General features: G+C 37.6%; 1 protein-coding gene across 1 annotated transcript; it reads right to left on the reverse strand.

Moving 5' to 3' along the window:
• Positions 1-381: 381 nt before the first annotated feature.
• On the reverse strand, positions 382-13,522 carry LOC111727706 (ankyrin repeat domain-containing protein 26-like). Its single transcript, XM_023517721.1, is given in 4 exon segments — positions 382-1,428; positions 2,496-2,676; positions 3,989-4,202; positions 13,492-13,522. Coding segments are annotated over 4 exon segments (1,473 nt in total).
• Between the last annotated feature and the right edge of the window lie 783 nt (positions 13,523-14,305).

The following is a 14,305-nucleotide window of genomic DNA, read 5'->3' on the forward strand; positions in this document are numbered from 1 at the left end:
CTCAGATCAGCCTCAGAGTTTCTCACAAATTCAATCCTCTGCTTAAACTCTCCCAGTAATTCCTATTTTAGAATAAAAGTAAAATTCCAATGGCTCCCCCAGGTCCTAAATAAGCTGGCCTCCACTTCCCTCCCTGACCTCAACTCCTACAATTCCTACCCCAAGGCATCTCCCTACTCACTTTTTTTTTCTGCTTCATCTTTGTCTTAAAATGAGGCAACATAAAGACACTAAAATTATGATTTCAACATTTTTACTCTATGTCTATTAACAATTTATAACTTAAACTCTCAAAATTTCACATTGAGTAAACACAATGTTTTTACTCAAAGTAAAACATCTCTCAGTTCTAACTTTTATTTGCTGGAAACAGGTTTGTTTCTATGCTGATAGCACAAATACAGATCTAGATATTCTCATGTTCAACCAGATACAATGCTTAGTCACTACCAAATACCACTTCACTTTTCTTTTAGGAAGTTTGAAAAATATTTAATTTTTGATACTTACTTCTCTTTTCACTTTCTCTTTTTTATATTGGTACTGTCTGTCTTTTAAGTGACTGCATTCCTCAAGCAACTGCTTGTTTTTCTCTTCCAAAAGCAGACTATTCCTTTCATGCACTACTTCAAGAGCCTTCACTGCTGCTGCACACAGACTATCTTGGGTGTCTGTTGCCTTCTCTTTATCAGCAGAATCCTTGTGAACGTCATCCAGCTGTTGCTGAAGTGACATAGTTTTATATTGCAGTCCAGACAGTCTCTGCTCTAAAGACTCCTGCTTCACGATGTACGTACTCCCTGTACTTTGTTCACGTAGATACTTTAGTTGAATGTTCTGCTTTTCAAACTGTGCTTCCCTCAGGTCTCTCTGTGCACCTTCTAGAGCAAAAGTCTTCTCTCGAAGAGCATCTTTCATGCGACAGAACTCAGCTTGCAGGCAATTGAATTTCTCTTCTGCATTACAAAGATGTTGGAAAAGGATATCAGCACGAGAATTCATATATTCCAGTGTACTAGACCACTCTTTTTTTGTTCTTTGGACAATGAAGGCCAGGTCTCTTTGGGAGACCTGACTTTGGTCACGCTCACGGATAGCATCTGCCAGTCTGAGACGGTGCGATTCAAGTTCTCCTTCCAGTTTTTCCTCCTTTTCTTTTGCTTCCTTCAGTTTAGCGTGTAGTACTTTATTCTCCTCTCCTAGTATGTTGAGCTGGCCACTATACTGGGCTGTTACTTTCATTAACCTTTCCTCAGAGAGCTTTACAGTATTTTGAAGGCCAAAAGCCTTTTCTTTCATAATTTCAAAGTCCTGCAAGTATTTCTTGTCTTTCCCTTCATTCTGCATTTTTATTCTTTCTACTTTGAATCGTAGCCTGGCAATTTCTTCATTCAGAAGATCTCTTTCATTTTCATGCTTCTGAGAATTCTAAGTAAAAGAAAGAAAACTTTTAGCTATCACTCAATAAAATAATATATCATGATTTCCCTAGAATTTAAAGAATAACCTGCACATTTATGAAATGAAAGTGTTGCAAAAAGCAGCTAATTGGGCAAAGAAGCTGGATCCAAACCTCAAACCTTGTAGAATATAAATTCCTGAAATTTCAAAAATTACATGAATGCAATGAATCTCTGAAAGCAAAAAAGAAATCTTTGAAGAATTTTTATGAATCTCCAAATTGGAAAAGGCTTTCTTTGAATTACAACAAATACAAATGCACAAAACTCTAATAACTGTGACACACCAGAAAGTTGGATGTACACTCTGGTATCCAACCAACATTCCACTCCACAGTAGGAGCCTCAGCTCTGTGTATACTAGAACAGGCAAAATTTGCCAACGTTCTTTACATTTTTTTCTGAGAGTATTCTATAGATGTTCTACTCTTCTAATATTTTTATCTTGTGTTATAACAATTACATCTATTGAGAAGTGATAAATCTAGGAATTGTGCAAAGCATTTCTCTATATATCAATTAACTCAGTTACTTATCACAATTCTGAAAAGAAGAGGTTAAAAATATAAGCCCCCTGCAGGATTTTCCTCAGTCTTCTGACCCTACTCCATAAGGTTTCTCTACCAGATCATAATTACCTCTCTGGTATAAATATATAAATGCAAAATAAGCCTTATATTTCAAAACACCAATGATAAATAAGATAAAATTTACAGAGGTCTTCTTAGACAGTCATGAGATTGCTTGAGATTGCAATATATTTCGTTTCCTCTTCAGAATGTTTGAAGTTGTAATAAATGTGAAATAGGGGAAAATACACTGAACTATTTTACTAGGAACAAAACACCTAATAAGTCATCATTAAGTATTTATTAAGGCATATCATTTTCCAGAACTTTTTGTACTGAAATAAGATACTACTTGGATGCCAATATTTATAATAAACAACTTTATAATAAATATTGAATCAAAGGGACATTACACACAGTGATGAAGTAAAATAATAAATGTGACATTAACCAAAGATTAATTTACCTCCAGATTATTTCTAAGGGTCCTCAATTCCACATCTTGGACTCTCAGTCTATGTTCAAATTCTTCTTTTATTGCAACTTCTTTTCTATATTGCTCTATTTTTCTTGTTAACTTTTCCTTAATTTGTTCAAATGCTATAGAATCATTTTTTCGCATCTCTTCCTTTTCTTTTAACGTGACTCTGCAGTTAAATATACTTATCTTAAAATTCATTTTGTTAGAGAATGAAAAGTTCATTTTGAGACCTGACTCTTCATATCTTCATTGATTATCTAATAAAATGTCTGTGTTCTTGAATATTTTTTCTTTCTAGTTCTAAGGTTTTGAATTTCTCACTTCAATTTCTCCCAAAAGACATGTACACAAGAAAGGTAGACATGAAAGAACATTCTCCTAATTGGTAAGTTTCTGTTAGTTTAGTTAGTCTGGGAAAGGATATTGAAAATTACTTTTTTTACGTAGTCATAATTACTCTCCAGCTGGGACAGATCATGGAGAGTAAACTAACCAAAGTTTACCATTTATAAATAAGTTTATGAATTCACGGGAGGGAAATGTTCATTCCCACAAAACAGCACAAGCATTCCTGAAAGTGACTAGCAGTGTAGGAGAGCTCATTCAGATGTCTCTCAAACAACATATATCTGCAGACTGCTATAGTCCAAGTTGGGGCTAAGGAGTTTTATGTATGCTACCCACATGTTCTGTGTTTCTCTTTTGGGTGATAATTTCAAGTTACTTGTTGATGCTGATACATATTATAAACAATTCTGAAATTCCTTTGGAAAATGACAAGGTCAAACATTTAATTAAACAATTAAAAATCATATGTTTTCAATACAAAAGTTTGAATTAATTTTATCTGTGTAGGAGAGATGTTGAGCAAGCTAATCAGTAGTACTTTCCATTTTCCTTCTTATTTCCTGCATTATAAAAACAAAGTATACAATTTCCTTAGGAAACTTTCTCTGGGTTGAAAAAGCCAATTCAATTCTGTTGGTTGAATTATAAATTTGTGTAAATGTTCTTAAGAACAATTTCAAAATATTGATCAAAGTCATTTTCATAAGATTACTTTAACCCAAGAATTCTGTATTGAAGAATATGTTAAAGGCATATAATTTGAAATGTAAGACTTGTGTAAAAATGTTCATCACAGTATTAATTATAATACAAATATTTAAAATTCCAAATTCAATTTGTTAAATAAATAGAGATTTCCCTATGGTGAACTTCTCATATAGCTATTAAAATTATGATTTAAAAGAATATATATTTAATTATCAGTAGATGTAATTACAATTAAGCACTTATTCTTCTCTCTTATTAAACACCAGATGATATGTCAGCAATTTCAAAAATTCCCCAACATATAAATACATAGTTCAAATAAATATTTCTACACTTGATCTTAGCCAAAAGGCTGAGAAGTGATCAAATAAATATTTCTAAAAAAATGGTTCAAATGTTTCTTTAAAACTAGGATGTCATACCTCAAACTGTGGAGTTTTTGCTCCCATTCACATCTTTGATGGTATAACTGTAAGTTTATTTCTTTTGTTTCGGATAGCTTCGTTTTTAGTAAAATAATCGTAGTTTCCTGTGCTCTGATTTTATCTGTAAGTTTTTTATAGTAATTTTTATTAAGCTCTGCATGGCTTTCACAGGGAAAAGCTGTGTTTTCAATTTCCAATTGGTTAACAGAATCTGTATCAGGGAGAAAAAAAGAAAGAGAATACAGGAGCAGTTTGTGTATAGAAAGGGCTGCACATTCTCACATTCACTCACACATTGGACAAATATAACTCAGTGGGTACAGTGGGGGATATGTGATACTGAGCTCTGCAGACTAGACATGACCTCTGCTCTTATTTAGCTTGAAGTAAATTGATAACAAAGACAAAAATGCGACAATTATTAATTCAGATAGGTGCTGTAAGAAAATTAGTATGTTACGTAAGAGAATTTAATCTATACTGGGCCCAGGGAAGATTTCTCTGAGGAAGAGATGGCTACACTGATAAATGAAGGATGAGACGAAAGCAGTAAAATAAAGCAAGAATAAAAGCATGCTGGCCAGTCCAGAGCATGGACTGGGGGAGCTCTACTGCAATCTCCTTCTAGCCAAGACAGGGGCACAGGTGTTAATTTTCCATCTTACCCCCCTCCCAAAAATAAAACCCAGCCAAAACTTATTAAACAGTTATTATTAAGACAATAGAGTTTAGGCAACAAAGACAAAGATCCTTGAAAAATAGAAAACAAGTAAAGGAAGCCTTAGGAATGCCCCAGATCCCTGCCTTGACAGAGTTTTCAGGGAAGGACATTTGGAAACAAAACAAAACAAAACAAAATAAAAACTGACCTAGACTCTACCAGAATCCTTTAGTTGCAGTTGAGTAAGTTGAGAGTCTGACAAGACCAAAGCAGACAGAGATCACAGGATAGCAACTGAAGAGGAGAAAGCAGTATAGTGAAAGAATCTGGGAATGTGTGGAGATCCCCTCTCAGGTATTTATCAGAGTAGTCAACTGTGCATATATGCTAGGAATTACTTGAGACCAAGAGAAAAATTATCTAGAAACCATCAGGGTAAACTAAGCCTGGTGCTCATACAGTGCCAGGAAGTGTCCATTACCATGATGAAGGCTGGAAAAACACAGACTTCATAAGACAATCATGAAATAGGTCTTGCCTTTTGAGTAGGGTATTATCCCAAATTATAAAATCAAGAGCAGAAAGGGCCAAGCTATTTATAAGTAACTCAACTCTATCCCTATGTAAAGTTTAAGAGGATAAGTATGGGCATGGAAGACATTAAAAACAAAACAAAACAAAACAAACTGAACTGATAGACATGTAAATTATAATGTCAGAGAGTCAGACTATACCAGATAGAAAAAAAGATTAGATATCATGAAAGAAAATATTCATAAAAATGAGATATTTGTGATCTATGAGAAACCTTTAATGATGTAATATATGTCCCTAAGGAGAGAGGAAAAGAGTCAAATTATACTCGATAAAAAAATGGCCAAAATCTTTTTCAATTTAATGAAAATTATAATACCCTACATGCAAGAAGGATCTGGCTTGGAGAGAAAAAATGAAAGTATTCTGCTGCCATTTTCTTCTTCCTTATGTGATGTAGGATAATAGTATCTAAATGTTAACTGTGGTAAGTCAAAATCATATACTAAAATCCTGAAGCCACCATTAAGTTAAAAAAAAACCAAGAGTTACAGCTAATCATTCAAAGAGATTAAAGAAACAAATTATAAAAATTATGTGAGTCATCCAAAAGAAATTAGGCAAAAATAGGAGTGGGGCAACAAAGACTGGCTGTGACTAATAAAAATCAAACAGTAAGATGATGGAGAAAAGTAACTATATCATTAATCACATAAATGAAGCCAGTCTAAAAAAATATTGAGAAGAATGCTGTTTGTCAGACTGGATAAAAAAGCAAGACCTAACAAACAAGGTCATTTCACAATGAAAAAAGGTACAATTAATCAAGAAAACATAAGAATCCTAAATTGTTATGTACCCAGTAACATAACAGTTTCAAAATATATGAGGCAAAGAATGATAGAATTGTAAAAAAAAAAAAATTCACAACTATTATCTGAGATTTCAATACCCATTAGTAAGTGACAGAACAGGGAGGCTGAAAATCAGCAAGAATAGACTTGAGCAGCACCATTCTTCTCCAGCACCCATGGAACAATTATCAAAATAGATAAGTGCAATCAAGTTAGAAATAAATGACAAAAATTTCTCTGGAAAATACCCAAATATTCAGTAAGAAAGACACATCTAAGCCACCCTGGAGCAAATGGGTAATGAAAAGAGAAACTAGAAAGCATTTTGAACACAATGAAAATGAAACCACAATATTACAGAATTTTAAAATATAGCTACAACAGTTCTTAAATAAAAAGTGTTAGTACGGAATGTCTATATTAGAAGAGTCTCAAATTAATGACCTTGAATTCTACCTTAAGAAATTACATATATATATGTACACTATATATATATAGTGAGAGAGAGAGAGAGAGAGAGAAGAGAAGAGAAAAATTAAACCCAAAACAAGGAGAGGAAAGGCAACAATAAACATCAGCTAGTATCTGAATATCTATGTCTTTCCAAAATTCATGTGCTGAAACTGAATTACAGAGGTGATGGTATTGGGAGGTGGCTCTTTTTAGAGGTGATTAGGTCATGAAGGCCAAGCCCTCACAAATGGAATTATGCCCTCATAAAAAAGGCCCCAGAGAGCTCCCTCACCCCTTTTCTGTGTAAGGAAACAGTGAAAAAGAATTCACCAGGAAGTGATCCATCATGAGACCCAAATCTGCTAGTGCTTGATCTTGAAATTCATAGTCTTCAGAACTGTGACTGATCAATTTCTCTTTACTTTTAAACTGCCTCATCTGTGGTATTTGCTATAGCAGGCTGAAAAGACTATGCTATTAAAGAGGAAACCAATAGAGAAGAATCAATAAGGTGATACACTTTTAGGAAATCTATAACAGTGACAAACCTTCATCTAGCCAGGTTGACCTGGAAAAAGAATAAAGACAAGCTTCTAATTTCAGGAATGAGAACTGCTACTTATTATAGATTCTACATGTACTAAAAGGAAAATCAGGTAATATTATGAACTTTGTGTGAATAAACATTACAACTTAGATCAAATGGACAAATTTCTTGAAAAAGAAAAATTATAATACCAAAGTTTAATCAAGAAGAAAAATGACCTCAATCACCCTAAGTCTGTTAAAGAAAATAAAGTTATAGTTGAAAGCCTTTCTACAAAGCAAATTCCAAGCCCAGATAGAATTCTACACACTCTCCAAAAAATAAAGAGGAGGAATTCACCCCAACTCATTCTATTGATACAACTCTAGCATTACTCTGAACCAAAACCAGACAATGATATTAAAAAAAAAAAACTCTCCTGAGCATAGATGTAAAACTACAATCAGTTTTGAAGCCAGCAAGATATCATCCATTACGTAATTAATAAACTGTGGAACAGCCATACAATATTAGTGCCAAGAAGAAGCAGTCATCAAGCCATGAAAAGACATCAAGGAACCATGAGTGCATATCATCACGTGAAAGAAGCCAACCTAAAAGAAGCTACATACTGTAAAATTTCAATGATATGATATTCTGAAGATGGCAAAACTATCCACACAATAAAAAGAAAAAAATTATGGTTGGAGGGTTTGGAGAGGAGAAGAAAGGATACATAGCCAGAGTGAGCACAGAGGATTTCTAGGGCCATGAAAATACTTTGTATGATGTTGTAATAATGAATAGATGGTATTACATCTTTTCCCTAACCCATCGAATGTACACCATCAAGAGTAAACCCAGGTTTAGCTAAGGGCATTGGATGATAAGGATGTGTTGATGTAGGTTCATCAATTGTAACAACCACTTGTTGTATACCACTCTGGTGAGTGATATTGACAAGTGGGTATGTCTATGAGTATGAGGATGGGGGCATGTGAGAAACCTCTGTACCCTCCTCTCAGTTTTGCTGTGAACTTAAAATGACTTTAAAACACAAACATGAAAAAATGCTCATTGTCCCTAATCATCAGAGATATGCAAATCAAAACCTTCTTGAGATATCACCTATCTCCAGTAAGAACAGCTCAGATCACAAAGTCCCAAAACTACAGATACTGGTATGGATGTGGAGAGAAGGGAATGCTTTTACACTGTTGGTGGGATTGAAAACTAATGCAGCCTCTTCGGAAAGAAGTATGGAGAATCCTCAGAACTCAAATTAGACCTTCCAGATGATCCCACAATCCCATTACTAGGCATCTACCCAGAAGAAAAAAAATCATTTTATCATAATGACATTTGCTAACTAGATTGTGTATTGCAGCTCAATTGACAATTGCCAAGATGTGGTATCAACTCATGAAGATATTAAAAACTGTGGTATGTGTATACTATGGAATTAGGGAATACTATTCAGCCATAGAAGCTGGAGACTTTACATCTTTTATATTAACCTAGATAGAGTTGAAGAACATTCTCCTTAGAAATATATCACAATAATAGGAAAACAAGTATCCAATTTATTGAATGCTCATATGAAACCAGTAGATGCACAACCACATGCCCACATGAGAGAAAAAACACAATGAAATTCAAGTGGTGAGGAAAGGGGAATGAGGAAGCAAGAAGACGGAAGGAGAGAAGGGGATGGGTAATCTCTGTCCTAGGGGCACAATGAAAGGGTGTACAGCAAAGTCCCTGGGTGAAGGGCCCAATTCCAACTTGTATTTTACCGAACAAAAGCAAACAATGTATCCTTATTGTTTGTACCCTCATATTAATCTGAAATAATAAATAAAATAAGATGGCTCTAAAAAAATGAAGTCTTTAAAAAATTCTAAACTAAACTTTAACAAATAAAATTCAAAGATATATTAAATTGATAATACCTTATAAACAAATGAGTTTTATCCCAGGAACACAGGGTTCACATAACATTCAAAAATCTCTGTTATTCACCATATTACAAAACAAAAGAGAATTATATGATCATCTCAGTAGATGGAGGCATGAGAAAAAATTCAACACTCATTCTTAATTTTAAAACACTCTCAGCAAACTAAGAATACAAGGGAACTACTTCAGCATGATAAGGAGCACCTGTGACAAACTTTCAGTTAACAGGTGTCATAGGGAGAACTGAATGCTTTCTCTCTAAGACCAGGAACAACATAGGAATGCTGCTTTCAGTACTGTCATTCAACATTGCACTGAAGATTCTGGCCAGTACAGTGAGCCAGAAACAGAAATAAAAGGCTTCCTGGTTGGAAGGAAGAAATAAAACGTGATATTTATTTACAATCATGATCACATAATAGGGGTGGGTGAACTCCAAACTGTGAGCTAGCCTTGTTTCATGAGAACACAGATGTTCATTAATGTCTGTATTCTCTGCTGTATGACTACTCTCATACTACAATAACAGAATTGATGAGCTACATCAGAGTTTGTTTTGCAACAGGTCTAAAATGTTTGCTATATTTTTATTCTTTCTCTTAATAATTTTTTATTAAATCATAACTGTGTACATTAATGCATTATGGGGTACAATGGGCTGATTTTATATACAATTTGGAATGCTTACATCAAACTGTTTATCATAGCCTTCACCTAACTTAATTATTGTGTTAAGACCTATTTATATTCTACTCTTAATAGATTTGACATGTACCCTTGCAATATGCACTATAGGTGAGGTCCCCAAAATTACCTGCTCCCTCCCCTCACTCTCCTTTTTCCTCCTTCATTCTGGGTGATAGTTTTGTTTTATCTTTCATATGAAAGTGGGGGTGATTGTATATTGGTTTCTTAAAAATACTGAGTACATTGGATACTTTTTCTTCCATTCTTGAAATACTTTACTAAGAAGAATATATTTCAGCTCCATCTATGTAAACACAAAATAGGTAAAGTCTCCATCCTTTTTAAGGCTGCATAACATTCCATGGTATACATATACCACAGTTTATTAATCTATTCATGGGTTAATGAGTACTTGGGCTTCTTCCATGACTGGGTAATTATAAATTGGGCTGCAACAAACATTCTGGTGCAAATATCTTTGTTGTAAAATGATTTTTGGCCATCTAGATATAGGAGAGGAATTGCAGGATCAAACAGCAAGTCTACTTTTTATTCCCTAAGAGTTCTCCAAACTTCTTTCCAAAAGGAATGTATTAGCTTGCATTCCAACCAGCAGTGCAGAAGTGTTCCCTTTTCTTCACATCCATGAAGAAAGTAGTTTGAGAAAGCAAACATACGTACAGTCCATTTAGAAAATCTCACTGAATCTATCAAAAAAGGTACTAGAAGTCATAAATGAGCAAGTTGATGAATATAAAATCAACATACAGAAATCAACTGTATTTTTAAATACTATTAGCATTAAAATATAAAAGCAAAAAATTTTAAAATGTCATTTGTAACAACATAAAAAACAGATAAATACAATAAATAGGAAGGACGTATACTGGATAGTGCAAAATATTACTGAGAAAACTAAATATAAACTTCACAAATAAAGTAACACACTTTGTTCAGGAATGAAACAATTCATTATTGTTAAGAAGTCAATTTTCTCCAGATTAACCTATAGAAGCATCATAAGCACAACCTAGTTCCTAGTAGGCCAGTAACTTGTTTGTTTGTTTGTTTAGAGACGTCTCACATTGTCACCTTTGGTAGAGTGCTGTGACATCACGGCTCACAGCAACCTCCAACTCCTGGGCTTAGGCAAGTCTCTTGTCTCAGCCTCCCAAGTAGCTGGGACTACAGGCACCCACCACAATGCTCGGCTATTTTTTGTTTGCAGTTTGGCCAGGGCCAGGTTTCAACCCGCTACCCTCAGTATACAGGGCCGGTGCCCTTCCCACTAAGCCACAGGCACTTCCAAGTAACTTGTTTTTAATTGACATGCTGATTCTAGCATTCATACACCAAAATAACCCTGAAAAATATAACCAAATTGGAGGGGTGCTCTTAAGAATTGTATAAATCCATAGTAACTAGAAGAACATGATACAGGCACAGCTTGAGTGTCCCTTATCGAAAATGCCTGAGAGCAAAAGTGTTTCAGATCTTGAAACATATGCATACATAAAATGAGATCATCTTGGGGATGAAACCTAAATCTAAACGTGACATTACACCTAGGTTTTATATATATCTTACAATAGTCTTAGGATAATTTTATACAAGCTTTTCAATAACTTTATGCATGAAGCAAAGTTTGTTTACATGAGGTCAGGTATGGAATTTTCCACTTGTGGTATTATGGTGACACTCCAAAAGTTTCAGATTTACAGCTTGGTGCCTGTAACCCAGTGGTTATGGTGCCAGCCACATATTTCAAGGGTGGCAGGTTCGAACTTGGCCCAGGCCAACTAAACAACAATGACAACAGCAACAAAAAATTAGCCAGGTATTGTGGCAGGTGCTTGGAGTCCCAGGTACTGAAGCAAGATAATTGCTAAAGTCCAAGAGTTTGAGGTTCCTGTGAGTTGTTACGCCATGGCACTCTACTGAACACAAGATAGTGAGACTCTGCATCAAAAAATAAAATAAAATAAAATAAAATAAAAAGTAAAAAAAATTTTCTGATTTAGGAGTCTTTCATATTGCAGAGTTTTGGAATAGGGATGCTCAACTTGTATAATGGCAGCCAAACTTAAAATGGTTTGACTTAGAATTTTCCCCCTTTTTGAAGGATTTATTGGGGGCATTAAGTGGATTTTTAATTATGATCATTTATCAGGACATAGCTCTATATTTGAGGAGCAACTGCAGATCAATGGAACACAACAGAGATTCTAGAAACAGATCAGCATGTGTACAGACAACTTCTTTTCAACAAAAGTGTAATATCAATGCAGGGGACCAACAATGGCTTTTTTGGCATATGATTCTGGAACAACTGGCTTTCCATATCCCCACATTGAACTGAAATCCATATCTCAAACCATGAACAAAGAGGTACTCAAGATGGATTATAAGCTTAAATGTAACAACAAAAACTGTAAAACTTTTAGATGTATAGGAGAAATTCTTTGTGACCTTGCACTAGGTAGAACATTGTTAAATGGACAAAGCCATAATTAAACAAACAGGTAAACCAGAATTCATTGGAATACTATTAAAAAATGAAAACTAGGGGGGAGGGTCAAGATGGCCGACAGGCACCAGTCTCTGACAGAAGCTCCTGTTGAGAGGAAAGGATAAAGTCCTTTCCTCTCTTGGGAGAAACCCCCAACAAGTTGAAAACTGGGAGCCCAGCTGAGAGAGAAGAGTGATACCAGCAGGACACCTCTTCTGAGACAGGCGGAGACTCCTAGAGGACAATCCACAGGTACATAAATCACCCCAAAGGAATAGCGCCCATCCCCTTTCCCAAGAAAGGTGTGCTTTTCCTTTGATTCCTCTTCAACTGCTCCTCCGAGTCTCCTACAGACCACCGATAAAGTGAGGACCTATTCTCTCACTCCATGAGTGAGAGCTGCCAACAGGGAAGTTTACTACCCTGGAGGAACCCAGTTGAGACTCGGAACACCCTCCCCCAGGCAGAAAAGTGGAACTGGCCTTTGCGCTGCCATTTTGAGTTTCCAGTCCACTCTCCCTTCCCTTGCCAGCAGAGATAGGGAGAGGAGACCCAAGAACAGCATCCACCTACCCTTTCAAGACCAAGCCCCTGTCCCAGTCCTTCACCGGGAGAACTGCTTGATCCACGCTTTCTGCATGCAGACGGATCACCCTCAGTCAGTGCATTCTGCGCTCAGCTGTCTCCCCTGCTGCTATCTGCACTTCCCGAGACCTAGATGCCCATGACCGAGATTGACACCGGACAGGGAGGGCTACACATCCCGCCAGGCATCTGCCTCTGGGTCTTTGGTGGCCCTTGATGATGATTGACTTCTGCTGGGTTGGGTCACTGAGCTGCCTGACTCCTGGAGCCCTGCTGGCCCACAGCTGCCATCAACTCCTGCTGGGGAGGCTCGCGTGGTCCCGCCAGCTGCTTGCCTGTCTCCAGGGCTTTGGCGGCAGGTGAGGGCAATTGACTTCTTCTAGAGCGGTCAGACAGCCACGTGTCTACCTCCTGGGGACCCCTGGCCTTGGATCACCACCAGCTCCTGCCTGAGAGGGTCGCGCTATCCTGACAGTCATGCGCCAGCCTCCAGGGCTTTGGTGGCCAGTGAGGGGAACTGACTTCTGCTGGGCGGGTTGTGCAGTCTCCCGCCGCCTCCCGGGGTCTTGTCCGCTGGCAGTCCCCAGCAGCTCCTGCTGGGGAGGGTCGCGCCATCCCGTCAGTGGTGCACCCCGCCTGGGGCTTGGCAGCCTGTGAGGGCAGCTGACTTCTGCAGGGGCAGGTCGGGCAGACGTGTGCCTGCCTCCCAGGACCTCCCAGCTGCGCGATCACCGCCAACTCCTGCTGGAGAGGATTGCGCCATCCCGCATTTGGGGCTTTGGTGGCTTGCAAGGACAACTGACTTCTCCTGGGGCAGGTTGGGCAGCCGCACACTCAGCTCCTGGGGCCTTGCCAGCTTGCAGTCGCCAGCAGCTCCTGCCTGGGAGGGTCTCGCCTCCTGCCAGCTGTGCATCTGCCTCCTGGGCTTTGGTCGCCAGTAAGGACAACTGACCTCTGCAGGGGCAGGTTGCGCCTGCCTCCCAGGGCCTTGACGGTGACACTGACTCCTGCAGGGGTGGGCTGCATCACCCCACCTGCTGGCTCCGCCTCCCAGGGTCTTGCTGGGTTGTGCCCAGGAGAAAACTAGAAGCAGCCACTGGCAGAACAGTTTAAGGACAGTTTTAGGGATGGTTTCTGAAAGGTGCAAATTCAACACCGGACGGAATCAGCGGAAAAACTCTGGCAACCAGAATAACCAGAGTAGATTAACTCCCCCAAAGAAGGATAGGGTAGACACAATGGAAGACCCACTACATAAACAAATATCTGAAATATCAGAAATTGAGTTCAGAATCTGGATAGGGAGTAAGATCAACAGGTTGGAGGGAAAGAGAGAGATAGAATTTCAAATCTTTCATAAGCTGTCCCAGGAATTCAATGATTTCAAAGATAAAATGATCAAGGATTACGGTACACTGAAACAAGAGGTTGCAGATTGGAAGAGCACCATTGAATCCCTCCCTCAGAGGATGGATGAGGCAGAAGATAGGATCTCCGACACTGAAGACAAAGACTTTGAACGCACCCAGACTTCCAAAGATTTTGA

The sequence above is a fragment of the Otolemur garnettii genome, unplaced genomic scaffold, assembly GCF_000181295.1.
Source record: "Otolemur garnettii isolate 467f Iridium unplaced genomic scaffold, OtoGar3 scaffold00119, whole genome shotgun sequence".
Classification (NCBI taxonomy): Eukaryota; Metazoa; Chordata; class Mammalia; order Primates; family Galagidae; genus Otolemur; species Otolemur garnettii.